Raw genomic sequence first — 27,895 nt, 5'->3', positions numbered from 1 at the left:
TTCATTCATTCATTCATCTTCAACCTCTTGTCCCTGTCGCTGGAGCCGATCCCAGCTGACATCGGGCGTGAGGCGGGGTCCACCCTGGACAGGATGCCAGTCTATCACAGGACACATAGAGACGAACAGAGACAGACAACCATTCACACCTACGGGTGATTTAGAGTCATCAATGAACCGAACACCTGCACGTCTTTGGACTGTGGGAGGAAACCGGAGAACCCGGAGAAAACCCACGCAGACACGGGGAGAACACGCAAACTCCACACAGAAGGGCCCCAGCTGGGATTCGACTCAGGAACCTTCTCGCTGTGAGGCGACAGTGCTAACCACCATGCCACCGTAAATTGCAAATTTTACCAGGAAAATGCATCTGTAGAGAGAAAGCCTGGATTTCAATTACATTTCATATACTTTTTAGTTGTTTCTGTGTAGTTTTCATGTTTACAGGGGAAACAAAAACATATGACACATTATGCAACTTCACTGTCGCCTTACAGCGAGAAGGTTCCTGGTTTGAATCCCGCCTGAGGCCCTTCTGTGTGGAGTTCGCATGTTCTCCCCGTGTCTGCGTGGGTTTTCTCCGGGTTCTCCGGTTTCCTCCCACAGTCCAAAGACGTGCAGGTGTTCGGTTCATTGTTGACTCTAAATCACCCGTAGGTGTGAATGGTTGTCTGTCTCTGTTCGTCTCTATGTGTCCTGCGATAGACTGGCGTCCTGTCAGGGTGTACCCCGCCTCACGCCCGATGTCAGCCGACCCCGGGATAAGCGGTTGAAGATGAATGAATGAACATTAAGCAGCTTTCAATCTGGAGTATCGCACCACATGCAGTATTTTAACACTGTTATCAAGTAGGACTTTAATACGGTGTGTGTATCAAACAGCTGTTAACTTGAGCTGCTTCTCAAACCTCCCATCCTCAGATGACTGCTGGTTGCTTTCTGCTATTGCGTCTCTCTCTGTGCATCCCTCACTGCTCAACAAGGTCGTGCCTCCAGGACAGAGCTTCCAAGACGGATACAATGGCTGCTTCACCTTCAGGGTAAATACCTGAACACACTGCCTAGCGTACTGTTGTCTGCGCAGCACGGATGGGCGTAAGTCATGGTGGGGGCGGTGGGAATGTGTCCTCACCACTTTTCTGGTGACCTAACATTTCTAAACACACTTGAGGCCTGTGATGACAGTGAACATGTCACAGGATGTACGAGGGAGGGTGGAGGGTGGACATTTGGATTCAGCCTCAGTCTATCTGCACCTATCCTCTCAATTAACGTCAAAATACCCCAAAATAATCCTGAGCAAGTGTCGGACAGACAGTGCACTTTTATCGGCCTTTGTAAAGCTGATAAAAGCAAAAATAACACCTTTTCCTCCCTTTCTCTCTGTAGTTCTGGCAGTACGGACAGTGGGAGGAGGTGCGGATCGACGACTTGTTGCCGACTAAACACAACAGTCTGGTTTTCCTCAGCTCCCCAGAAAGATACGAGTTCTGGAGCTCGCTGCTGGAGAAGGCCTACGCCAAGTGAGTCCCTGTCAATCTATGTGTTTGTGTGTGTGTGTGTGCTGTGTTTGAACCCTTGGACATTTCATCTGGACGAAAAATGTTCATTTGTACACAAGAAATATCAAAATCTCTAAAAAGAAAATGGGCGGAAATAAAGCTAGCTAACTATTTCATCAGTTTATTCATTAGACTACTTTTAGATAACCATTTCAGCTGTTTATTTATTACTCTAGCTAACTATTTCAACTGTTTTATCCATTAGCCTAGTTTTAGCTAACTATTTCAGCTGTTTATTTATTACACTAGCTAACTATTCCAGCTGTTTTATCCATTAGCCTACTTTTAGCTAACTATTCCAGCTGTTTATTCATTACTTTTAGCTAACTATTTTAGCAGTTTTCACCATTTTGTTTAGCTAACTGTTTCAACAATTTTATCCAGTACTTTTAGCTAACTATTTCAACTGTTTATTCATTAGCCTACTTTTAGCTAACTATTCCAGCTGTTTTATCCATTAGCCTACTTTTAGCTAACTATTTCAGCTGTTTTATCAGTACTTTTAGCTAACCATTTCAACTGTTTATTTATTAGCCTACTTTTAGCTAACTATTTCGGCTGTTTATTCATTACTCTTAGATAACTCTTTCAACTGTTTTATCCATTAAGGTTTAGCTAACTATTTCAACCGTTTATTCATTAGCCTACTTTTAGCTAACTATTCCAGCTGTTTTATCCATTAGCCTACTTTTAGCTTACTATTTCAGCTGTTTTATCAGTACTTTTAGCTAACTGTTTCAACTGTTCTCTCCGTAACTTTTAAGGAACTATTTCAACAGTTTTATCCATTAGTCTACTTTTAGCTAACTAGTTCAACAGTTTTATCCATTAGTCTACTTTTAGCTAACTATTTCAACAGTTCTATCCCTAACCGTTAGGGAACTATTTTAACTGTTTTATCCATTACTTTTAGCTAACTTTTCTACACTGTTAATCAGTGAAATTTAGCATTTTTGACAGTTTTATCTATTACCTTTAGCTAACTATTTCAATCATTTATTCTTTAAGCTATCTATTTCTTCCACTTACCCATTGATTTTGACTACTTATTTGAATGTTTATCCATCACTTTTAGCTAACTATATGGCCTAAAATATTCACTTGTACACAAGAAATATCAAAATCAGCATTAGCATAGCGAGAATAAATACTCTCACAAGGGGATCAGTCATTTTCAATGTAATAAGCCTATGACGCTTCTCTGGTGACGGCCTCAGGATAAACTTTAGGAAGAAAATCCATCAGATTGCTGTCCATCTGTGTACCGAACAAAACAACATTATTGCACTATCACGCTTCATGAATAGCATGCATGCTGGTAGTGAGGAATCACCCTCATGCATGAATCATCATCAGTAATATGTTTTAAGGGGAGCTCGTGTCTGATTATCAGTAGTAGTTTACACCTTGCTTGTCTGTAATTAAAAACCTTCCACATATCTCTGCGTGTATGGATCTGCCTTCGGACACATTTCCATCACTTTTAACAACCAGCTGCTCGGTCTCGGTGCGTCGCTGTCTGTTCTCAGACTTCACGGAGCTTAACTTGCTTTTTCCTTAATTTGAATTACAACTCTTCTACAGGCATTCAAGGAAACTGTGCAGTGTTGGACATGTGACATCTTTACCTACATTTTTCCTCTGTAATCTTACAAAGCATCAGACAAACACACAGGGAAGTAAACCCTCAATACTGGGGCAGACTCACTACAGCTGGAATCTGTCTGATGTTTCCGTCCTCTCTGTGTCTTTTGTCCCAGGGTGAAAGGTGGCTACAGGGCTCTGGACATGGGCTTGCCTCATGAGGCCATGGTGGATATGACAGGCGGGGTGACCGAGGTTTTAAAAGTCGCCTCACTGCCCAGAGACCTGCCCACCTTCCTTGGACACCTGCTGGCTAAAGGAGCGCTCATCAACTGCGCCAACCTCCAGGTACGGTGACGGAGGAGGAGAACCTGACCTGTTAGGTCAAGTTTAAATCTCCCAGACCTGCTGGGAAACACTTAAGCACAACATGTTCCCATTGAAGGATTACCTGATGAGTCACATGTGTGTAACTGTGGTTTTGCTTCTGTCCTGACTGTGGGTGGATGTTTTTTTCCTCCTCCAGGGTCCTTTGGGGAAAGGGAATCACCTGGGGATCATGTTCAAACATGCGTACTCTCTGACTGCAGTGGAGAAGGTAAACAAAGAGTTTGGGACTTTTCTATATAAATGAACGTCTGATAAACAAGTTCACACAATGCTGATTCAGCCTGTTTCCACCGTAGAAGCCTCTGTGTTTCTCAGTGTAACCGAGTTGTGGTTCCTGCTGCCACTAGCAGTTTTTCTAGTTTCTCTTTAAACTGATAAACAAAGAACACACTACTTTTATAACCCTGATGGCTGCGCCTGAATGGACGAACGCTTTCACTCGTGGGCCGCCTGCTCCCAGGTCTCAAACCGGGCCAACATGGCGCCTGGTTTGGAAACATTTGGAAACTCTTATATTACGCAAAGAAGTTCACAGTTTCTCTGCACAGTTCACATTTTGGCCAAGAAATCAGCCACAGGGTTGCTGAATCCTCCTTCATTTGAGATAATAAACAGTTTGTTTAAAAGATTTTCAGGAGTTTTGAGAGGCGGCAAGTCGTGCTGGAGGCCCATGATTTGCATTGTAGCCTCAGCTGCACCCCCAGAATGCATCGCACTGCTGTTTACATAGATAATGAATGGGAAGCCAGTAAATACACATACCTTTATTTGTCCTGAGAACAAGTTTAAAACTCTACAACAATAGCTGCTAGATTAGCAGCACACAAAGCGCAGTGAACCAACCTTTCTCAAGTTTGTTCTCAAGTAGCTTTGATTGGTCACACAGTACGTCAGTCTACCTGCATTAGCCAATACCTTGACAGGGAGGGAGCAGGTAGGGAGCAGGTAGGGAGCAGGTAGGGAGCAGGTAGGGAGCAGGGAGAGACCGTAGAGACGCTGCATTATTATGAATCCCACCGCTCTTCTTCGTTTGTGTATTTACTCTCACTGCCAGAGGTTTTATGGACACAATATCCACCAGTTTGTATTGCTTCACATAAAAACACTCTTTATACTCTTATAAATAAAAACAATCTTGGCAGCAGCATTCTTCGGGCATGTTAGTGAATGTCCATGTGAAGCTGCAGTAAAAGATGCAGATGTTCATTTCAGAGAGGACCTGAAAACTGTCTCCACTGAGGCTCAGATCCTAAAATGTGAGACTAAATGCAGGACTCTCAGACATCCCTCAGGACCTGTTCTTCACACCGCTCTCCCCTTTTTCTTTCTGGTTCTTTCTCTGCCAGGTGCAGACGGCACGCGGCACCGAGCATTTGGTGCGAATCCTCAACCCCTGGGGCAACACAGAGTGGGAGGGGCCCTGGAGCGACCTGAAAGGGTCGGTACACATCATTTTCAGTTAGTTTCATAACTTTGGAGTGAAAATGTATTCATGAAGGAGTCAAACTGCAAGATCATTATCGATGACATTCTTCACGAACACCGTCTCCAGACACAGTGGTAACATTCAGAAAAACACGTTTTATTTTGGGCATGAATCTAAGGGCGTACTCACACTGTCCTTCCGTACCGCGACCCGTGCTTTAGGGTAGTTGTCCCCCCTCCCTCTCCCCCCGCGCCCCAGCCCCGTTTGTACTCACACTACCTGGGCCTCGGAGAATGCTTCTTGCTGCCTATACGTCATCACGCCGTAACACGTCACACGCATTGATGACGTCATGGCGATGCGTCGCTTTGTTTACAAATCTTTCCACAGACCTCAGAGTTTTTGTGCGTCTTGTCGACTGTTTTTGAATCTTTTCATCGACCAAATCTGCAGTAAACACTCCACCTCCGCATCACACCAACGTGAACCTTTCACCGCCATTGTTGTTAAATGTCCGCGCATGGTCCGTCCTTCCATTTACATGTCCGAACAGGCGGACATAACGCTACTGCCGTAGGGCTCGTGCTCGTGCTCGTACACCTCTTTCAAGCGGGCCGTGGACGGCCAGCTGGCCGCAGTTGTGCGCTGAACGGGTGCACTCACACTGCTTAAAGGTACTAGGCTTTAGCTGAAAAACCGGTTTTGGCCCGGGCCAGAAGGACAGTGTGAGTACGCCCTAAAAGTCTCCATCTCTCTCTCTCTCTCTCTCTCTCTCTCTCTCTCTCTCTCTCTCTCTCTCTCTCTCTCTCTCTCTCTCTCTCTCTCTCTCTCTCTCTCTCTCTCTCTCTCTCTCTCTCTCTCTCTCTCTCTCTCTCTCTCTCTCTCTCTCTCTCTCTCTCTCTCTCTCTCTCTCTGTGTGTGTGTGTGTGCAGTCCGGAGTGGAACTCTGTGAGCGTCGAGGAGCAGAAAAGACTGGGCAGAGTTCGACGGGAGGACGGGGAGTTCTGGTGAGTTCTCAGTGACGTACCTCGCCGCTGACGCTGACTCCTGATGTACGCCTTCTGCAAACACCAAACAAAACACTCGTGAGCCTCCAAACACAACAAGAACCACAACGAGTCGGCTCATACACGACGTTGCATGCACACATGCTTTTTTATAAAAGAAAAGGCAGGCGGCGTGGCATTGTGATAGACGGCAACATAAACACAGCTGCCGCTCACTGACTCTCTTAACATGTTGGTTCAGTTGATCCACAGCAGCCAAATGCAGTTCATTATTATTTATAATTTGTTTAGTGGTTAGCACTGTCGTCTCACAGCGAGAAGGTTCCAGGTTCAAATCCCAGCTGGGGCCCTTCTGTGTGAGTTTGCATGTTGTCCCCGTGTCTGCGTGGGTTTTCTCCGGGTTCTCCGTTTCCTCCCACAGTCCAAAGACGTGCAGGTGTTCGGTTCATTGATGACTCTAAATCACCCGTAGGTGTGAATGGTTGTCTGTCTCTGTTCGTCTCTATGTGTCCTGTGATAGACTGGCGTCCTGTCCAGGGTGGACCCCGCCTCACGCCCGATGTCAGCTGGGATCGGCTCCAGCCCCCCCGCGACCCCGACAGGGGCAAGCGGTTGAAGATGAATGAATGAATGAATGTATAAAGTTCCCCTCCACTCAGAAAAGTATTTTTAGTCTGTGTCTGTCATCAAAAATGTCTGACATTGTCTTTAGAGACTTGATCCGAGCACATTTTTAAACTAGAGAGGAGTTTTCATATTCCTCTCCTGTGCAGTTCTCTAATGTATCCTGGGCAGCTTCAGTTGCATTGTGGGAAATGTAGGCTCCAGAAGCTTGACTCATCCTCAGGACTAAAAGGAAATCCCCCTACTGTGTTGTAAACAAATCCAGAGTGCTCCTTTAATGTGATCTATGTGGGAAATTCAACAAGAGCCACTTTTTCTGTCCACTCCAGGCAGCAGCAGAGCTTAATACTCAGTCTGTGATACACTACGATAAAAAGAACCGTCACGTTGGTTCTTACAGGAAACAAGACTTCAACATTTTTAATCTGATTAACTGGAAACGTGACATTTAATGTGAAAATCCGATAAGCTTCACACTAAAGTCATCGTCTTTACTGCCTCACTTTTTCATGTTTTTATATTTATTATATTGATTTATGGTGATCTTTCTCCCTCCACCATCACAGATGTAGATACATACACACATTATGGTGATGTTTCACGCACTAACACACTTTTCACTGGTGGTTTCCTCAAATCTCTCAATCATCTGTGTTTGAAGACACGACAGCCTCAGTGGTTTTAGACACGTCCAGAGAACATAGATGACTTGATAGAGAGCCTGACGCTTCAAAGTTTCCTATGATGATGAGATTAAGAAGTCACAAAGGAGGAGCTGCTGACGAGGGTCGACACAGAGCTTATGAGGGGAGTGGTGTCAGTGTTTGTGGACACTCACAAGGAGACCTCAGAGCAGAATGGCTGCAGTCGCAGAGCTCTCCTTCCTGCTGTTTGCTCTCATCAACAACATTCATGCAGAACAACTCATCACCATCAAAGAGGAGGGGGACTCTTACACCTTCAGCCTCCCGAAGGCGGCCAACTCCTGCCTGATCTCCAGATTTGTTGGTGCGGAGAAGCTTGTCCTGTGGAACACCTCTGACCTCTGGTCCCAGAACTCCACAGTACCTGTAGACTTGAAACGACGACTTGTCAGCACGCCGGATATTTCTTCTTACACGATTCACGACCTGACCCATTCAGACTCCGGCCTGTACCAAGAGGAGTGTTGGACTGAGGGCAACGTGACTCATGAGAAAAACATTACTATTACTGTTTGTAGTTCAGTAGGTGAGACAGAAATAATTTACTCAACCCTTGGAGGAACAGCGGACCTGCCATGTTTCAGAGCTGCTGACAGTGTGGAAGTCCAGTGGCTGAAGGCTGATTTAAGATCTAAAGAAATGTGGACCAGAGTTTTTTGGGACAATACGACGTCAGTGATGGACGAAGTTAGAGGAAGATACCAAGTGGAGACAAACTCATCAGCTCTTCGTGTATCCAACATCAAAGCAACAGCCTTTACCAAATACACCTGTCTGGTGATGAACCAACAGCGGTGTGTTAGCAGTCGACCTGTAGAGTTAAGTCTACCATTAGAGGCAATCTACCGTTCAGTGGAAGAGACGGCTGTTTTTCCGTGCACCGCTGCTGATGTCACTGACGACCAGCCCCCACAATGGAAGAAGTATGATTGGGAAACAGGATCCTTCACTGACCTTGAACAACAAAACCAGACTGTGACTGTGGACCAAAACTACTCGCTGGTGTTTTCATCACTAACATTAAATCACACAGGTTATTACATCTGTGAAGAATCTAACAGAGTACAATATCATTTTCTGGCTGTTTGTCCTAAATTTGCCCCACCTGCTGTAGAGCTCTTCACAGAAGGAGACGACGTCACTCTCAGATGCAGAGATTTTGATCAGGGTCAGTCACACGATTGGTTCATAAAATCGAACCGAACAGAAGGAGAAACAGTTTATGTATGGTCTGATCTGAGCAGATTGAACTGGTATAAATCTAATGGGAGCCTGGTTATCTCTAATGTCTCACTGGCAGACACAGGGGAGTACTGGTGTGCAGTTACTGACTCATATGACCAGTGTGTGTCAACGACCAGAACGGCTCTTAAGTACAGAGAGCCCTTTAAAGGTCCCTCCACCTTCTACATAGTGAGATGCTCAGTGCTCAGTGTTCTGCTGCTGATGCTCTGTGTCGTTGTAGTCGCTGTGAACCTCTGGGCCAAAAACATCACAGAGAGAGTTTGAACTTTCCCAGTCGAGAACTCATTTGTCTGATTCTTACAACACCACATGAATGCAGCACAACTCTGGGCAAGACAGATGAGAACTAAATAAAAAGTAGGTTGTGGTAACAAAGGAAAGGATATAAAAATACCCAACAATTCTAATTATATTAAAGCTGCAGTCGGCAAGTCTGGCAGATCGAGTTGACTAAGCCAATTTTGAATGTTTACAACTCTCACGCCCCTCCCCCTCCACCTCCACCTCTGAGCTGCTCCGTTCCCTCCCATCGAGTGCTCGTCAGTGCGCGTGCACCAGATTCCTGTGAACGCGCCCGTCTCATATCTCATTAATAAACGGCATGGAGTACACGCTACACGGAGGTAGGCTGGCTAACTCACTCACAGATAGCAACTGCTAACATAATTTAGCGTATAACCTAGCGTGTACCTGTGATATTGTAACATACGTGAGAGGGGGTCTGTGGCGTGTGCACGACCTGTGAACTGCGCTGAGTGGACAGGATGATACGGGCGCGGTGGAGTTTTGTAAACACTCAACAGGCTGGAGTTTTCTAAAACCAGATGATTTATGTCGTTCTATCGGAGCAGAGAGTCGGCGAATGCGATCAAACAAATGTTGGCGACTGCGACTTTAATAGAGAACAATAATACTGAGGAAAGCACGTTTGGAAGGTTAGGTCATCCTTTGATCATGACAGGGTTCAGATGCCCTTTTAGTTATATATTATCTCATCTCATCTTCAGCCTCTTATCCGGGGTCAGGTCTCGGGGGCAGCAGCTTTAGCAGGGGACCCCAAACTTCCCTTTCCCGGGCCACATTAACCAGCTCTAACTGGGGGATCCTGAGGCGTTCCCAGGCCAGTGTGGAGATCTAATCTCTCCACCTGGTCCTGGGTCTTCCCCGAGGTACAAAGTGTTGTAGGGGAGGAACGAGAGCTCGCTGGAGGAGTTTCCATCTCTCAACAGTCCCCCGTCATCTCTACAGCGTCTTCAAAGTGGTTGAAGAATATTTTAGTCTATTTTTTAATACCTATATATTATATTTTATCAAATTATATTATATCATAGCACATTATATTGTATATATAATACATTCTTTGTGTTTGTTGTGTTGTGTATATCTGTGATTATAGAGATCACAGCAGCCTGACCCACAGGAGGGGGCTGCTCTGTTCTGTCACATTGTTTTTAACATTTTTAACATTTTTAACATTAGTTTAGTCTAAGGTGTTTTTATTTTTATATATTTTACTTCATTATTTCACGTTGTGTCGTACTGATGTTTTGTTTTAAATCAAATGATTTTATTTTTTATCATATGTGAAGTCATGTGAATTGACTTTTATAAATGTATAATTGTTGTATTTCGCCGTGCTGTCAGTGTGATATGACTGTTATTATACTTTGGTCTTTATCAATCAATAATCAGGTGTGTGCATCATAAAGGGAAATAAAAAAACAACAAAACCTCATTAGTTTTTACTGTTTTGATTTCTGATTTTGATTAAATTATTAGAATTAACATATGTTTCTTATATTGTATTTAAAACCAAATTAAAAACATCCACAAACATCATTATGAGGGTGAGAAGTTCAGCATCCGTGAGGAACTCGGAGTAGAGCCGCTGCTCCTTTGCGTTGAAAGGAGCCAGTTGAGGTGGTTCAGGATCATCTGGTAAGGATGAACCCTGGGCGCCTCCCTAGGGAGGTGTTCCAGGCACGTCCAGCTGGGAGGAGGCCTCGGGGAAGACCCAGGACCAGGTGGAGAGATTAGATCTCCACACTGGCCTGGGAACGCCTCAGGATCCCCCAGTTAGAGCTGGTTAATGTGGCCCGGGAAAGGAAGTTTGGGGTCCCCTGCTAAAGCTGCTGCCCCCGCGACCCGACCCCGGATAAGAGGCTGACGATGAGATGAGATGAACATCTTTTTGATCTGTGCCTGTACTGATGTTTTACTGCATCTCATTACTCAGTGTTACTCCAGGCTGCTTGTTATTATTTATAGTATACAGGGCACACATGCAGACTATTGTGAAAGAAATTCTCTGGAGTCCTCAGTGTTTCTCAAATCATGTCTTTACTAAATACTGCATGCATACAGGAGAGATGCTACCCAACCAGGTCTCAAATGATCTCTGCCTCTCTCCAAATTTCTTCAGCAGATATACACTCACATCAAAGCATCTTACAAACACAAGGACATCAAAGTAACAAAAACACACTACCCAATGTTCATGACCCCAGTGGATGTTATCAGTGTTTACGACCCCCCCAAATGTCACCATTTGCAAACCCCCTGTGACTCCTATCCACAATCACCCCCAGCACTCATTCACAGCTTGACTGTTAATCAACATACAGGGATTTACATCATAGATAAATAAAGAGTTACAAAAAAAGTTAGGTCAATCTTTGGTTATTTCTCACACTATAAGAGATGCAATTTTCTAATTGCACTAAATAATCGTTAGAGAACAGAGTGTGAACACGTAAAATCCTTATATTCAGGTCCGAATCAGAGGGAAAACAGGGAATATCTATAGTGATGGAAGTTATATTTTGCATATTAGTTCTTGGATATACATCATTCCTCTGATGCACCTGAACACATCTGAGAACCCTCTCGCTGTGAGGCGACAGTGCCAACCACCACACCAGCGTGTCGCCCTGACATTCTAAGTGTAGGTACACGCGATAGGACGAGAACGAGCATTAGCGGAGGGCGGGACGAGGTCAGATGCAGAGTTTCTCACCGAGGGAGAAACAGCAGATGTGCTTCCACCTTCATCTCTTTTTTACTTCCTATTTGTGAAAAATCCATGTTCAAAAATATATCCGTACCCATAGCGGTGTAGTGTTTTCGATGCTTTAACACGCGTCTGGAGTGGAGACTTGATTGTATCACGTTTAATCCAGGTCCCCTCTGAATACGTCAGCTCACCGGTGTCTCTCTCCTTCAGGATGTCGGTGTCAGACTTCCGGCAGAACTTCGAGACCATGGAGTTGTGTCACCTGACTGAGAATTTCGGCGACCCGGCGTCCGGCATGCTGCCGTGGAGCTACGAGATGCATCATGGGAACTGGGTGCCGTTTGTCTCAGCCGGGGGCTCGGCTGGAAGTGGTAAGACACGTGAGGATACATGAGTTTTGTGTGGTGTATGGTACTTAAACTGAAGAGATGTATTTGAGTAGGAAGCTAGAGACAGGAATTGGTTAGATTTAATCGATGCCGCGTCGACTCTGTCTCTTCATCGCTTCCTGCCTAGTTGCAACTGTTTATTGCTACAGCTTTCTCTCTATCTTCCTCATCTTTAAACCCTGTTAACACTGCCTGCGTGGTGCTAATGTCATCATAACGCCACGCTTTGGACCGTGTCAAACACAAGGTGGTGATTCTAGTTTCAGCTCTGCTCCCGTTTGCGGCGTGGATTAAAAGACTCCATCTGTGTTTAGTGGAGCGGAGTGGAGTCTATCAGGATAACACCAATGTGTTTATCGACCTTTATTACAAAAAAACGTTTCATTTGAGCCACAGCTTGCACAAGTCTGTTGTATCTTGTGTGAAGGAGGTGGATGCAAGTGTGTGCTGTCTGTTTGTACAGTGCTGATGATCCTTTCTTCATGAGAATTAGTTGTTCAACACATCAGGTTGAGACAAGTTTACTCCGTCTTTCATAACAGAAACAAAGTGCTGCCGCGGTGCAGGGTGTGTCCTCTGCAGCCCTCTGTGTGTGTAGGTGTGGTCGGAGTTTATTGAGTCGCACCACGCCACCAAAATGAGTGACAGCTCAGTTTACGCCACATTTGACAAAAGACTTGGCACAGGAACATTTGTTTCAGGTTTGTCATTGTTTCTTAGGGTTCCTTCTAGCAATGCCATTCATTCATTCATTCATTCACCTTCAACTGCTTGTCCCTGTCGGGGTCGCGGGGTTGCTGAAGCCGATCCCAGCTGACATCGGGCGTGAGGCGGGGTCCACCCTGGACAGGACGCCAGTCTATCACAGGACACATAGAGACGAACAGAGACAGACAACCATTCACACCTACGGGTGATTTAGAGTCATCAATGAACCCAACACCTGCACGTCTTTAGACTGTGGGAGGAAACCGGAGAACCCGGGGAAAACCCACGCAGACACGGGGAGAACACGCAAACTCCACACAGAAGTGCCCCAGCCGGGATTCGAACCACTAACCCTCTCGTTGTGAGGTGACAGTGCTGACCACCACATCACCGTGTCGCCCAATGCGATTAAATATGTCTCAAAAGAAAAGTTAAAATGAGACATAAAATAGCGCAAACAGCACTCTTTAAGCTCACACTGAAGCCGTAAGCTGTGCTCTCGTCTAAGCCACAAGACTCCATTCATAAAAACAGGGATTTAACCTCACAGCACACGGGACTGGCTGGTCCACCGCTGCCTCCATCTGTTCGCTAGTTTATTGCAGCAGTAGACCGGGAACGTGTGTTCTGTGAGGTTAAATGACTGTTCTTGTTTGTTTTGTGATTAACATTTTATTTATTTGTAAAATAAAAACATAGGTACACAAACTTACATAAAACACAAGGTAACCGTTTTTTTCAATGGAGTCTGTGTGTGTGTGTGTGTGTGTGTGTGTGTGTGTGTGTGTGTTTCCAGGCTTTTTCTGGCAGAACCCTCAGTTCTACTTCACCCTGTCGAAGGCGGACAGCGGCACAGAGACGACCTGCTCCTTCATTTTGGCTCTGATGCAGAAACACCAGAGACGTCGGGGCATTAACCTGAATATAGCCCTGCATATCTACAAGGTACACGCACACACTTTGCATCTTTTTGTGGTGGTTTTGCATCTGTTTTTAGTCATTTTGCATCTTTTTGGGGTGATTTGCATCTATTTTTAGTCATTTTGCATCTTTTGTGGTGGTTTTGCATCTATTTTTAGTCATTTTGCATCTTTTTGTGCTGGTTTTGCATCTATTTTTAGTCATTTTGCATCTTTTTGTGGTGGTTTTGCATCTGTTTTTAGTCATTTTGCATCTTTTTGTGGTGGTTTTGCATCTGTTTTTAGTCATTTTGCATCATTTTGGGGTGATTTGCATCTATTTTTAGTCATTTTGCATCTTTTTGTGGTGGTTTTGCATCTATTTTTTGTCATTTTGCATCATTTTGTGGTGGTTTTGCATCTATTTGTGGTCATTTTGCATCTTTTTGTGGTGGTATTGCATCTATTTTTAGTCATTTTGCATCTTTTTGTGGTGGTTTTGCATCTATTTGTGGTCATTTTGCATCTTTTTGTGGTGGTATTGCATCTATTTTTAGTCATTTTGCATCTTTTTGTGGTGGTTTTGCATCTATTTTTAGTCATTTTGCATCTTTTTGTGGTGGTTTTGCATCTTTTTTAGTCATTTTGCATCTTTTTGTGCTGGTTTTGCATCTATTTTTAGTCACTTTGCATGGTCGTTTTGCATTCCTACAGTAATTTTTTGTCTCTTTCTGGTCATTTTATGTATACTTTTGGTCATTTAGCATCTCTTTGTGATCATTTGGTGGAGTCAGGACCCCTTACTTTATGGTCCCCTGGGCCTGTGCCCAGCAGGCCGTTCAGTAATCCATCCATGCTCATGACCAGAGGGTTAAACTGTATGAAGTATCTCAAATTGATACAATTACTTGAGTAAAAAAAACCTGAATACTTCTTCCACCACTGTAGAGAAGTGAACGTGGGGGGGAAGTATCAGAGCTCAGGTAATAGAGCATGAGACTTCTAATCTGAAGGAGCAGGAAGTGAAGTTTGTATAAACTGTACACACATTGTCCCTCCAGGCCCATCCTAAGAATACATACCTGTCGCCTGAGGACTTGAGTGCGGTCCGCCCGATCTGCTGCAGCCCCCAGTACTCCTCGCACCGAGAGATCGTCCTCCGCGCCTCCCTTCCACCAGGTCGCTACATCATCATCCCTTCAACCGCAGAGCCCAACCAGCAGGGAGACTTCCTCCTCCGCGTGCTGACGGAGCAGGGCAACGCTGCCATGTGAGTTCAGTCTGTTGATGGAGGATAAAGGATAAATAAGCTATCATTTAGTGATTTGAACTGATTATTAATGTTATGATTCATATGTTTTCTTTTCTCTTTCTCTCTCAGTCTGGCTCACAAACCGTCACAGGACAGCTCTTCAGTTTCAGAGGTAGGAGACGAGTCACTGAATAAATGGATATTCACCCGGTGACGCCCTTTGGGCTCAGACTAAATCCATAGTGTTGCAGATAAAGGTTAGCAGAGTTATAATGTGAGAGTCTCAGTAATGCTGAGGGAGGTGGAGTGTGTTCACGCTGGAAATGAGGTAAACTCAGAATATGTTAGCGGAACTTTGTTGTGAATTAACTCTATAGACCAGGGGTCTGCAACCTGCAGCTCTTGGGCCGCATTCGGCTCTTCAGCCCCTTTTCAGTGGCTCCCTGTAGCTTTGCCAAAATCTAAAATGGAAATAAATAACATGTTTGTTTGTTTTACACAGTAGACAGCCTTTCAAAGGGAACACCTGTTCTCTTAGAGTTCAGAGTGATTTTTAAAAAATATTAAGTGAAACTAAAATATGCGTCACATCCTACGTCTACGGCCCAGCGCCTTTCACTGCGGGTGGCTAATCTTGAGTTGCTGACCCGCGATGTCCGTACGCTAACAGTGGATAAACCCCCCCCCAAAAAAAATAAAATCAGAGGAAAATAGTGTCGGTGGACTTTAATTTGACATGATAAGAAGTTTTAGATTCTATAATTTCATTTATATCATAGAACTATATGTAAACCTTAATAAGCTATTCATTCATCTTCAACCGCTTGTCCCTGTCGGGGTCGCGGAGGGGCTGGAGCCGATCCCAGCTGACATCGGGCGTGAGGCGGGGTCCACCCTGGACAGGACGCCAGTCTATCACAGGACACATAGAGACGAACAGAGACAGACAACCATTCACACCTACGGGTGATTTAGAGTCATCAATGAACCGAACACCTGCACGTCTTTGGACTGTGGGAGGAAACCGGAGAGCCCGGAGAAAACCCATGCAGCACTGCCGCGTAGTAGGAATACAAACATGAAATAGCACTTACGACTTAAAGACCGGAGAGTAGTACACCACTGTCCCATAATGCACTGAACAAAGGAAATATACAAAGCTTCTCACATCTGCAAAATAAAACAGGTCTAAAAAAGAAAAGCTAACGGGTTGACGTGTTTTCAAGTCTTCTTGTTACTACCAGCTGCAGAAAGTGTTCACTGTGAGCATCAGTTTGTTGTGCATTGTGTGTAGCATGGACTTAAACTCAGGTATAAGCTTCTGAAGTACAGTATTTTATCATTGTTAAAACTCTTATCGCCTGAATAGGGACTTGAACCCTGGACCCTCAGATTAAAAGTCTGATGCTCTACCGACTGAGCTATCCAGGCTCTGTCTGCCCTGTCTTACAGTGAGAAAAAATAATTCAGTGTGCTATTGCTCTCCTATAGTGTTTAATAAGCTTTTTCTTCTGACATATTGACGTTTAAAACCCTCTATATAGTGTTTTTCACATGCTCACTTCTCTACAAGACATTAGGAAAACAGATTTAGGCACGTGGAAAGTGTCAAACCTGGGAGTTCATAGAGAAACAGGAGAAGAGTCCAGGCTGACACCGCGCTGTCAGACAGTGGAAACACAATTCAGCTCCAGTGACAGCACAGTGCATGCATCTCGAGTCTAAATGCAACCGATGGAGCTCAGTGTGTGTCTAAGCAGTCGTCCAGTCAGCACGTGTTTGTAACAGTCAAGTCTGTGCCTGTTATCTTCTTCCTACAGGTCTCATTTCCTCACCTGAAAGCTCTTCCTTCGCTTAAAGCCACCAAGCAACTGTACCTGAAGCACTGCAACAAGGTGAGGTTTACTCACGTCTGCAGAGAAGTCTGAACTTTAGCCTGTTTCAAAGGTTTACTGGTTTAAACTACAGGCTTTGAAAGAAGAGGAGGAACTCGTCTCTGACTCTTAACGTCGTGTGTTTCACTGTGTTCCTGCTTTGTGTCATCAGAAAGGCTTCTGCAAACCAGTGCACCTCTACAGCCTGCTGACTGAGGCCATGCAGGGAGGAGGTCAGTGCTCGCTCTCTCTCTCTCTCTCTCTCTCTCTCTCTCTCTCTCTCTGCTCCTCACTTGTTCAGTCTTGTTTCTTTCAACAGCATTTTGTGGTTAGCTCTTTTGATGTTTAGTATCTAGAAGTGTCATTTTTAAGTTGTCTTGATAATCACAGTGCCCTATTAACATGAAGCCTGTCATTGTGTACAATGTGTCTGTTATGGGGTTTACCGACCACCATAGCCTCGACATACACACTCCAACCTGCAGTGTACAACCCTGGAAACACTCTAAACTTCTCTCTTGATAACTGTTCGTGTTCATGTTGTGTTCAAATGTCCACCGATGATCTGACTTGTTGTGTTCAGTGTTGGCCGGCAGTGAGAAGTACTTGTCTCTGGAGCACTGCAAGAGTCTGGTGGTCCTCATGGATGTATCCTTGGAGAGTAATGTTATTGACATGATGTGTATTCAATGTGTTTGTCATTCTCCATCTGTTAGACCCGGAACACACACGTGATCAGAAGTAAGATCGGTACATAAACCTGTGTTCTAAGTGATCAAGTTAAAGTTATGCAGCTCAGTGTCTTTTTAAGAAGATTGTTGACTTGGTCGCGTTTCCATGCATCAGGCTTTTAACCTGACGGTTCAGGGTTCAAGTCCCTGTTCAGGCGGCAGGAGTTTTAAAATGCTCAGAGAAAATAGTTATAACAGGAAATTAATATAGCAGCTGAAACTCAACTTTAACTAGGCCTGTGAATGTTCTCGCTTGGGACGCAAGCTCAGGGCTGATCACCCCGTGTCTGGCCGTCCCGTGGCTGGCCGTCCCGTGGCTGGCCGTCCCGTGGCTGGCCGCCTCTGGGGAGGGTGTATAGTGTAAATGGCCGAAACACCCCACGATCCAGGGGAACACTACTGATGATGCGTCCCGTAAATTCAATGCTCCTTCAAGTCATCCACCATTCACCGATAAGTCCACCAGCTAATTGTATGTGCTTGCACAAGGATAACAACATCTCATCCTGTGTTTTCCGGAATCACTTGTCCAGGTCGTCGTTACCCTCAAAGCCAAAGGAAGACGTTTGAACTTTAACTGCATACAATTACACAATTTCTGCACGACTTCAAAAGCCACGTGGTCATTTTTCTTTTATTTTGCGGCAGCAGTCATCCTCATATCGGTCGAGATATTACGTTTATCTATATTGAATCATGGGAAATATAAACTTCCTGTCGCCTGAACAGGAACTCTCCGTCGAACAAAACAAACAACACCAGCGGAACCAGTGAGATATTGTCATTGTTTAGAAAACTGTAAAATGTAAAATGACACGGGGAACACAGCACTGCCGCGTAGTACTAATACAAACATTTAGAGACGGGAGAGTACTACACCACTGTCCCGTAATGCACTGGACAAAGGAAATATACAAAGCTTCTCACATCTGCAAATTTAACAGAGTTGATGAAGGTCTAAAAAGGAAAAGCTAACAGGTTGACGCGTTGTCAAGTCTTCTTGCTACTACTAGCTGTAGAAAGTGTTCACTGTGAGCATTAGTTTGTTGTGCATTGTGTGTAGCATGGACTTAAACTCAGATTTAAGCTTCTGCAGTTAAAACTCATATCGCCTGAACAGGGACTTGAACCCTGGACCCTCAGATTAAAAGTCTGATGCTCTACCGACTGAGCTATCCAGGCTCTTTCTGCTCTGTCTTACAGCGGAAAAAAAAATTCCTACAGTGTATAAAAGCCTTTACCTCTGACATATTGACATTTAAAAACCTCTGTATAGTGTTTTTCACATGCTCACTTCTCTACAAAACATTAAGAAAACAGATTCAGGCACGAGGATAACAGTGACAACAGACGACCCACAGGGTGATATCGCTCTCCTTCACTCTCTCATAACTGTCTCATGGTGTCAATATATTGTTTTTATAACAACTCTAACTGGATCACTAAGAGGAGTCAGGTGGGAGTGTTTTAAGCTTGATGCTAAAATCTAAAAACTATGAAAAAACATCCAGCAGCGAATACGTCACTTAAATCAGGTCTGAATCATCTCATTTCATCTTCAGCCTCTTATCCGGGGTCGGGTCGCGGGGGCAGCAGCTTTAGCAGGGGACCCCAAACTTCCCTTTCCCGGGCCACATAGGTCTTAATTATGTACTTCATGTTATTGTCAGAGTCTGTCTCTGCAGGTATTTATAATAAATCAAAGTGCTCAGCTGGATTCTTTGCTAGGACGTGGTGTTTCTATCCCATGATGCTCAGCTCAGTCATAATGATGGAGATGTTCTCTGAGTGGCGTTGGATTGAGAGATTTGGGAGTTGACCGCCTGGTGCCTCCAGTCCAACACATCGGTTGTGTACCACGGTCTCTTAGGGCGTTTCGGCCTTTCCTCACAAGACGCCCTCCTCCGTGGCCGGCCCACCACAGGCTGATCAGACCTGGGCGTGTGTCACACTGGGGGCACCCTGCGGCCACCTGGCAGCCCAAACGCTCTCCTTTCTCTTCAGCCACAACCGACGACTGCTCCTTTCAGCGACACTGGCTGACTCCTGGATGGTCTTCAAGGTGTTAGTTATAATCTTTCCTGTTTCACGTTTGCAGTTCACACTTCACACTAATCATTAAACTGTTTCAGCAGTTTGTAACAAGAAAACGTCGTATTTTCAAACTGCACACTTTGAGAAGCTTCTGTCCTTCTCTTTGTTTCCTAAGATCTTCCTCTACCTTTGCACTTGTTGCAGCTGTTATACAGTAGTTTCTTTATGCATTGCATTGTGGGACAATAGCTCAGTGTCTCAGATGGTGTCGGTTGTTTGTCCGTGTTGTTTCCTTGACCCCCGTGTTTCCTTCAGTGCCAAGGCATCGCTCGACTCGACTGGACCGAGTTCCAGAGTCTGTGGAACAAGATCAGGAGGTGGACGGTGAGGAGCGAGAACAACACTGTGGAACAACACGGTCACGTGCAAATATAATATTTATTTAAATAGCACCTTTCTGAAACAAAGTGATTCACAATAAAAACACAATTAAATGTCCTTTAGATCGTACAGCGGCGAATTAGGGATGAAAAAGTAGCAAATCCACGAGAAGAAAGTCACAGATTTATGAGATTAAAAGTCAGAAAATTGTGTTTTACACCTCCTGTTGAACTGTGTCGCTTCAGGATCAGCACAGACGCTGCAGCACAGACGCTGCAGCACAGACGCTGCAGCACAGACGCTGAAACACAGGCGCTGAAACACAGGCGCTGCAGCACAGACGCTGCAGCACGCCGCGCAGGCCACTACGTCTGAAGCAGACTCCTGTGTTTGGAAGTGTAGAAAGAATGAACGATGCTGCAAGTCCGATTGCACCAAGGCCGTTCAAAGTGCTTCACAGAAAACATGAAAGAGCAATTCAATTAAAGAAGAAAGGAAACAAAACAAGATCATGTAGAATAAAGTGGAATACAAGAGCAAGTAGCATTTCTATTTCATGGAAGACGAACAGAAAAGTCTTCAGGCTCAGTTTAGAAGAACGAGAGTTTTGCAGAAATAAACATTATGACGACAGTTTGTGCAGTTTCTCAGTGAGTTGTGTTGAATGCCTCCTCAGGATATCTTCCTGGTGTTTGACAAGAACAAAACGCAGCGTCTGGAGTATCAAGAGGTGGCCCCGGCCCTGAAGGCAGCAGGTAGGACCGACCACACACACACACACACACACGTGCATAAAGAAATAAAGACATAGATTTGTCTGGGTTTGTATCTGACACCAGCAGAGGGAGCCAAACCACCTCTCTCTCCCTCTTCTTCTCTGCTTCGGAACATCGTTCAAAGAGTATCCTCCCCTTTCATTTGTCGGAGCACTTTATTTTGAAATGTTTTAACCCTGAAATAATCAGGTCTTTGTCCCCGCGGCGCCCTAAGTCCCTCCTTTCTTAAGTCATTCAGATCATTTGTGAGCACAAACACTCTGACAACAGTCTGATAAACCTGAACACAGGGGTGCAAAGTACTATACTTGATCTACTTTACTTCACTATTTACATTTCATGCTACTTTATTACTTGCACTTAACTTAACTACATTTCAGAGGCATGTATTGTGCGTTTTTCTCCATTACATTAGTTTGACATTTTACATAGAAATATGAGTTTCTTAAATCCTTTATTGCTAAGGGTCAAATTAATACAAATTGAGTATATAGAACGGTTCAAAATTGACCCACCTCTGCACGCATCAACACCAATATTGTTATTATAGTAACATGCTTGTACATATGTGATGTTTCCTCGTCTCACAGAAGGAAATAAGATTAAACATGTCCTCAAAGCAGTTTCAATCAAAAGCAACTGGACTTGGTTATTTGTCAGGAAGACGTTTCACCTCTCATCCAAGAGGCGTCATCAGTTCATGTACGCATCTGACCAGGCTGGGACTGGACCAGGACCAGGACCAGGACCAGGCAGGGACTGGACCAGGACCAGGACCAGGCTGGGACTGGTCCAACTAACTGGTGTGAGATCCAGGTATTGAACCTTTCAAGGTCGATGATGTCACTGGAACCCTTTGTGCTCCAAGTGCCAACGACCGTTGATCGTTTGAGTGACAGTCGTTGGTGTGAAGTCAGCCTCAACCATCGCTAACAGAGGAGGAGGTCTGAGACACCACTTATCTCCAGTTTACAGTGCTGCCCTTTCATCCCTACATTCAACAATCTAAGCTCAAAGAACAACTGTTCACACACGTCCTCCTGTGACTCCGACGACTGTCGTTCAGACTCAATAGAGCACTAACAAAGTCCAAATCTACTTCCACCAACAACTGGACCAGGACCAGGACCAGCACTAACCAAGTCCAAACCTACTTCCCACCAAGGACTGTCACTCTAACGACGGTCGTTGGCACTTGGAGCACAAAGGGTTCCAGTGACATCATCGGCCTTGTGAGAGGTTAAATACCTGGATCTCCACAACAGTTAGTTGGACCAGTCCCAGCCTGGTCCTGGTCCAGTCCCAGCCTGGTCCTGGTCCTGGTCCTGGTCCTGGTCCTGGTCCAGTCCCAGCCTGGTCAGATGCGTACATGAACGGATGAAGCCTCTTGGATGAGAGGTGAAACGTCTTCCTAGACAAATAACCAAGTCCAGTTGTTTTTGACTGAAATTGCTTTGAGGACAACGACGACCTGGACACATGAGAACATTCACAGGCTTAAGAATAAACATATATTTATGCGCTGCACCTGTTGAATACCAAGTGATGCATTGTGACCTGGGTTTGTGTGTCTGCTCCAGGCATCATGGTGGATGATTTGATAATGCAGCTGGTTGGACTGAGATACACGGAGCCGGACCTGACCATCACTTACCCCGGCTTCCTGTACCTGCTGATGAAGCTGGAGACCATGATACGTAAGGGAGGGAGCTGGGGAGAGACTGGAGCTGGATCTAGACACCAACTATAGAGACAGTAACATGTTTAAAGCACTTAAAGGGATTAGCTCTGATGTGTTGAAGTGTGGTTGTATGATGTGTTTATCCAGAGTCAGTGTGTTACCTACAGTAGATTTAGATTCAGAGGAGCAGACAGACGCACAGACTAAAGATTAGACATGTACGGCTGTGGACGGGGGAAGCTTCTAAACGTATTTTAAGCAGCTGGGAAAATATTTCAAAGTCTGGTTTCAACGTCTTTTAAATGTCTGAGAGCTTTACTGTTTTTATTACATCATGTTTGTATATTTTAATTTATAGATACAGGAAAGTACAATAGTGTATTAGGATTTATGAGATTAAACGTAGCAAATCTACAAGAAAAAGTCTCAGATTTATGAGATTAAAAGTAACAAATTTACAGGAAAAAAAGTTGCAGATTTGTGAGATTAAAAGTAGCAAATCTACGAGAAAAAAATTGCGGATTTACGAGATTAAAAGTTTCAAATCTACTAGAAAAAAGTTGCAGATTTATGAGATTAAAACTAGCAAATCTAGAGAAAAAGTTGCAGATTTATAAAATTAAAAGTAGCAAATCTACGAGAAAAAGTCTCAGATTTATGAGATTAAAAGTAGCAAATCCACAAGAAAAAAATGCAGATTTATGAGATTAAAAGTAGCAAATCTAGAGAAAAAAAATGCAGATTTATGAGATTAAAAGTAGCAAATCTACGGGGAAAAAGTTGCAGATTTATGAGATTAAAAGTAGCAAATCTACGGGGAAAAAGTTGCAGATTTATGAGATTAAAAGTAGCAAATCTACAAGAAAAAGTCGCAGATTTATGAGATTAAAAGTCGCAAATCTACAAGAAAAAGTCGCAGATTTATGAGATTAAAAGAAGAAAATTACAAGAAAAAAAGACAGATTTATGAGATTAAAAGTTTCAAATCTACTAGAAAAAAGTTGCAGATTTGTGAGATTAAAAGTAGCAAATCTAGAGAAAAAAATGCAGATTTATGAGATTAAAAGTAGCAAATCCACAAGATAAAGTCGCAGATTTATGAGATTAAACGTAGCAAATCTACAAGAAAAAAGTTGCAGATTAATGAGATTAAAAGTATCAAATCTATGAGAAAAAGTTGCAGATTTATGAGATTAAAAGTAGCAAATCTACGAGAAAAAAGTTGCAGATTTATGAGATTAAAAGTAGCAAATCTACAAGAAAAAAGTTGCAGATTTATGAGATTAAAAGTAGCAAATCTACGAGAAAAAGTTGCAGATTTCTGAGATTAAAAGAAGCAAATTCACGAGAAAAAAGACAGATTCATGAGATTAAAAGTAGCAAATCTACGTGAAAAAGTCGCGGATTTATGAGATTAAACGTAGCAAATCTATGAGAAAAAGTCTCAGATTTATGAGATTAAAAGTAATAAATTTACAGGAAAAAAGTCGCGGATTTATGAGATTAAAAGTAGCAAATCTACGAGAAAAAAGTTGCAGATTTACGAGATTAAAAGTCAGAAAAATAGAGTTTTGTTTTTACACCTCCAGTGTTTTGTTTTACACTCCCTGTTGAATTATCTCGTAGATTTGCCACTTTTAATCTCATAAATCTGACACTTCTTCCTCTGAATATTAGCCCCTCCCCCTCCCCCGGTTCTGTTGTCGTAGGAAAAACACAAACGCTCTCTTCATGTTACAGAAGCAGCTCCTAACTCATGGTTAGCTTATGTCAGACCTCCGATCTTATTTTAAAGATAAAACAAGAACTTAAACAAGAAATCTCAACTACAACCGTAAACTCTATTAGTCAAAACTAACATTGAGGGAAACTTAACATAATAAGACATTAATTGAGTCTCCTAAAAACGAATGCCAGACGTCCTGACGGTAAACTCTACACACCTGATCTACAGGCGGGAGCACAAAATGGAAATATTTGCCGTAAGAGTCCAAGTGTTCCTCATCTGTTTGTTGTGTTTGTCCTCGTTTGCAGACAAGTTTCAAGCGTTCGACATGGTGGGAATGGGAAGCATCACTGTCAGCTACAAACAGGTATGAGCGTGGATTTATATCTGTATTATATCTGTATATCCTCTTCATCTGTCGCTCTTTTTCTCCTTTAATAGATGAGTGATGGTCCAGAAAACGTCCTCCTCTAATGTCTCGTTTAGTCCTAAAACTAAAACAGATTCATGTTAAAGTCACAGAGAAGGAAAGGAACCAGAACATATTCATTTAAGAGCTTTTTTTATTTAAGAAAACACTCAAAATGATTCAGCGATAATCAAATTACATGGTGATTAATAACCAAACGATAACAATACAATAACCAAAAATGCCGACTAGACAAACCTTCAGTGTCTTCTCTTCTTATCCAGCTGTTGATCCTCATCTCTTTCCGTCTGGTTGAACGTCTGTGCAGCGATTTTGTTCTCCGTGAACAAACTCAATTAAATCTATTCGGTGGTTAGCACTGTCGCCTTCATAGCGAGAGGGTTCCTGGTTCGAATCCCGGCTGGGGCCCTTCTGTGTGGAGTTTGCATGTTCTCCCCGTGTCTGCGTGGGTTTTCTCCGGGTTCTCCGGTTTCCTCCCACAGTCCAAAGACGTGCAGGTGTTGGGTTCATTGATGACTCTAAATCACCCGTAGGTGTGAATGGTTGTCTGTCTCTGTGCGTCTCTATGTGTCCTGTGATAGACTGGTGTCCTGTCCAGGGTGGACCCCGCCTCACGCCCGAACAGTTGTGTAATATTGTGAATTGTGATATTATTATTCATTTCACCTAAATGTTTCCTGTTCTCTGATTGGTTCCAGTGGCTCCACATGACCATGTACAACTGACCCGGTCCACTCAGACGGATTCTTCTGGATCTTTTTCCTGCTCTCTTCTGAATCCACGCAGGTTTTTAACGTGTTTATGTTGCGTCACGCGTCACAGTAGATTCACAGAACATTTCAATGATAGAAACGTTGCAAACTAAGCCTTCACCTGCTGTTTTTATATCCTCCTGTATGTCGTCATCGTGCAGTCGAACAGTTACAGGGAGGACACCTTTAAAACTCTTCAGTGACATCTTTCCGTGTTGCATTACTGCCTCATATAAAGTTCTTTACTTCAGATATATATATATATATATATATGTATACTTGGCAATATGTCCTGTATGTATGAGTATATGCTGACTTAGTGTTTTTGTATGTATGTAATATGTTCATTTGCTTAAAAGGTTCTTAAAACACATGTGTTGTGTCGTCTGTGCTGTACGTGTAAGTATACAAGTCGTCTGGTGTCTGAACGACGCTCGTACTTTATAACAGTGTTTTCATTTAATGCAGCTTTATATTTGTGCTCCTCTACCTCAGAGGTAAATGTACTTTTTACGGCTAAACGTTCAAACTGCTTCACACTTTCGAATACTCATCTCTTCAGCCTCTTACCCGGGGTCGGGTCGCGGGGGCAGCAGCTTTAACAGGGGACCCCAAACTTCCCTTTCCCGGGCCACATTAACCAGCTCTAACTGGGGGATCCTGAGGCGTTCCCAGGCCAGTGTGGAGATCTAATCTCTCCACCTGGTCCTGAGTCTTCCCTGAGGCCTCCTCCCAGCTGGACGTGCCTGGAACACCTCCCTAGGGAGGCGCCCAGGGTTCATCCTTACCAGATGATCCTGAACCACCTCAACTGGCTCCTTTCAACGCAAAGGAGCAGCGGCTCTACTCCGAGTTCCTCACGGATGCTGAACTTCTCCCCCTCTCTCTAAGGGAGACTCCAGCCCCCCTCCTGAGGAAACACATTTCACACGCTTGGACCCGAGACCTGGTTCTTTGGGTCCTGACCCAGCTTTCATGACCACAGGTGAGGGTAGCAACCAAGACTGACCGGTAGATCCAGAGCTTTGCCTTCCTCAGCTCTCTTTAATTCAACATATTAATTCCCATGTACAAACGTTAAATTTAACTTGTAGATTCTTAAAAGTGTGAATTCTTCCCGCACTTTGGTGGCGACCGGCTGTAAAAAGCACTGCGAAAAAGAGCAGAAACTGCGTCAGACTGGATTTTTCCAGAGAGGGACAATACCTGTGTCCAACTGAGACGAGACGTAAAAAATAAACTAACTAACTAAACTAAAAACTAACTAAATAATGTCTTTAAAAAGCCTCAGGGATCAGCTGGAAAAGGCATCGCCACAAAGCTGAAAAGCTGACTTTTGACATGACCATGGTTCTCACAGGACACAGAAAGAATACGATGCATTACTCTAGATTAAACTACCACACAGTAAATAAATAAGTTAAAATGACTCACAACCTTAAACATCTACAGCAGTAAAATGCGACTTACTCAGCTCAGTCCATAGGTGACTTGGCTGAGAACCGGAGGGTCGCTGGTTTGAGTCCCTGTGTGGACCATGAATGGAGCGTGGACTGGTGGCTGGAGAGGTGCCAGTTCATCTCCTGGGCACTGCCGAGGTGCTGTTGATCAAGGCACCGAACCCCCAACTGCTCAGGGTGCCGGTCACTGGCAGCCCCCTCGCTCTAACATCTCTCCATTAGGGAGGTGTGTGTGTGTGTGTGTGTGTGTGTGTGTGTGTGTGTGTGTGTGTGTGTGTGTGTGTCACCCAGAAACAATAAATATAACAGGAAACATTTTACTGCACTAGACGGACTTTTACGCATGCTTTAAGTACATTTTGCTGTTAATACTCAGATACTTTACCTAAGCAAGTTTAACTTGGACTTCCACAGTGAGGTGTTATTGATGTTACTCCAGTAGATGTGAATTCTTCTTCCACCACTTTGTCATGAATAAAGACTACTCCCTTGTTTCTCCCTCTGAGCTCAAACTCTGTCACTGCACTTTTAACAGGATCAAAAGCAACTTCTCTCTCTTCATGTTGATGTCACGAGCGTATTCGGTGCTTCTGTGGACCTGTGTGTTTGGTTCTAGGCTGTGACGATTGGAAACGTACACTGATCATTCTGCGAGTACAGAACTCCTCCGCGGTGACCCCGACCGCAGGGGATATTTAAGGAAATGACCCTCTGTTCTCTGCTCATGTCTGGTATGCGTAAATATCCGTCTTGCAGCATCTTTAAAGTGAGAACAGAGTTTCAAATACCAGAGGCTTTGTGAGTGTGTGTGTGTGTGTGTGTTCAATTTCCTGTTGTACTTGTGTTTGCACAAAGTGAACCTGACACACCGTCTCTCTTTAACCCGTCTCTGTCACTGAGATCACTGAACTCTCATCCCCACCCCTGAAAACACCATTTGATTCCTAAATAACCAGTGATGTCGGAGTTTCTGGCAACTGCGTAACATAGGCTTCGTTCACACTGCGGTTCCAAGTCACCTGAATCTGACTTTACCGCTCATGTGACCCATCTCTGATTAGATTTTGACAGTGTGTAACGGGTATGGAGATAAGATACTTTATTGTCTGTTACACAAGGGTTACAGAAAATGTTCTTAGACAAGGCTCCAATCACAAGAAACATTCACACAGACATATCAGGACAGGACATGGGGTGTTGAGGTGTCAGCTGTGGTCGTCATTGTGTGTTGTTCAGTACGGCTG

At 44.0% G+C, this 27,895-nt stretch overlaps 1 protein-coding gene across 1 annotated transcript in view; it reads left to right on the top strand.

The window, feature by feature from the left end:
- The window catches only part of LOC310946852 (calpain-9-like), a 30,628-nt gene extending 5,072 nt beyond the window's left edge, over nucleotides 1-25,556 (top strand). The window contains exons 3-20 of the mRNA XM_083913423.1: nucleotides 925-1,043; nucleotides 1,393-1,526; nucleotides 3,326-3,497; nucleotides 3,676-3,747; nucleotides 4,886-4,977; nucleotides 5,898-5,972; nucleotides 11,769-11,929; nucleotides 13,452-13,600; nucleotides 14,616-14,824; nucleotides 14,936-14,978; nucleotides 16,627-16,701; nucleotides 16,853-16,913; nucleotides 17,264-17,328; nucleotides 19,761-19,829; nucleotides 20,503-20,581; nucleotides 22,183-22,299; nucleotides 24,318-24,376; nucleotides 25,138-25,556. Coding sequence (XP_083769549.1) covers nucleotides 925-1,043; nucleotides 1,393-1,526; nucleotides 3,326-3,497; nucleotides 3,676-3,747; nucleotides 4,886-4,977; nucleotides 5,898-5,972; nucleotides 11,769-11,929; nucleotides 13,452-13,600; nucleotides 14,616-14,824; nucleotides 14,936-14,978; nucleotides 16,627-16,701; nucleotides 16,853-16,913; nucleotides 17,264-17,328; nucleotides 19,761-19,829; nucleotides 20,503-20,581; nucleotides 22,183-22,299; nucleotides 24,318-24,376; nucleotides 25,138-25,164 — 1,778 coding nt within the window. The 3' untranslated portion in view covers nucleotides 25,165-25,556. The remainder of the gene's footprint in view (nucleotides 1-924; nucleotides 1,044-1,392; nucleotides 1,527-3,325; nucleotides 3,498-3,675; nucleotides 3,748-4,885; nucleotides 4,978-5,897; nucleotides 5,973-11,768; nucleotides 11,930-13,451; nucleotides 13,601-14,615; nucleotides 14,825-14,935; nucleotides 14,979-16,626; nucleotides 16,702-16,852; nucleotides 16,914-17,263; nucleotides 17,329-19,760; nucleotides 19,830-20,502; nucleotides 20,582-22,182; nucleotides 22,300-24,317; nucleotides 24,377-25,137) is intronic.
- The last annotated feature ends 2,339 nt before the right edge of the window (nucleotides 25,557-27,895 follow it).

The sequence above is a fragment of the Echiichthys vipera genome (assembly GCF_963691815.1).
Source record: "Echiichthys vipera genome assembly, chromosome: 5".
In the NCBI taxonomy this organism is placed as follows: domain Eukaryota; kingdom Metazoa; phylum Chordata; class Actinopteri; order Perciformes; family Trachinidae; genus Echiichthys; species Echiichthys vipera.
The sequence above is the reverse complement of the archived record's forward strand: the minus strand, read 5'-3'. Positions and strand labels throughout refer to the sequence as shown.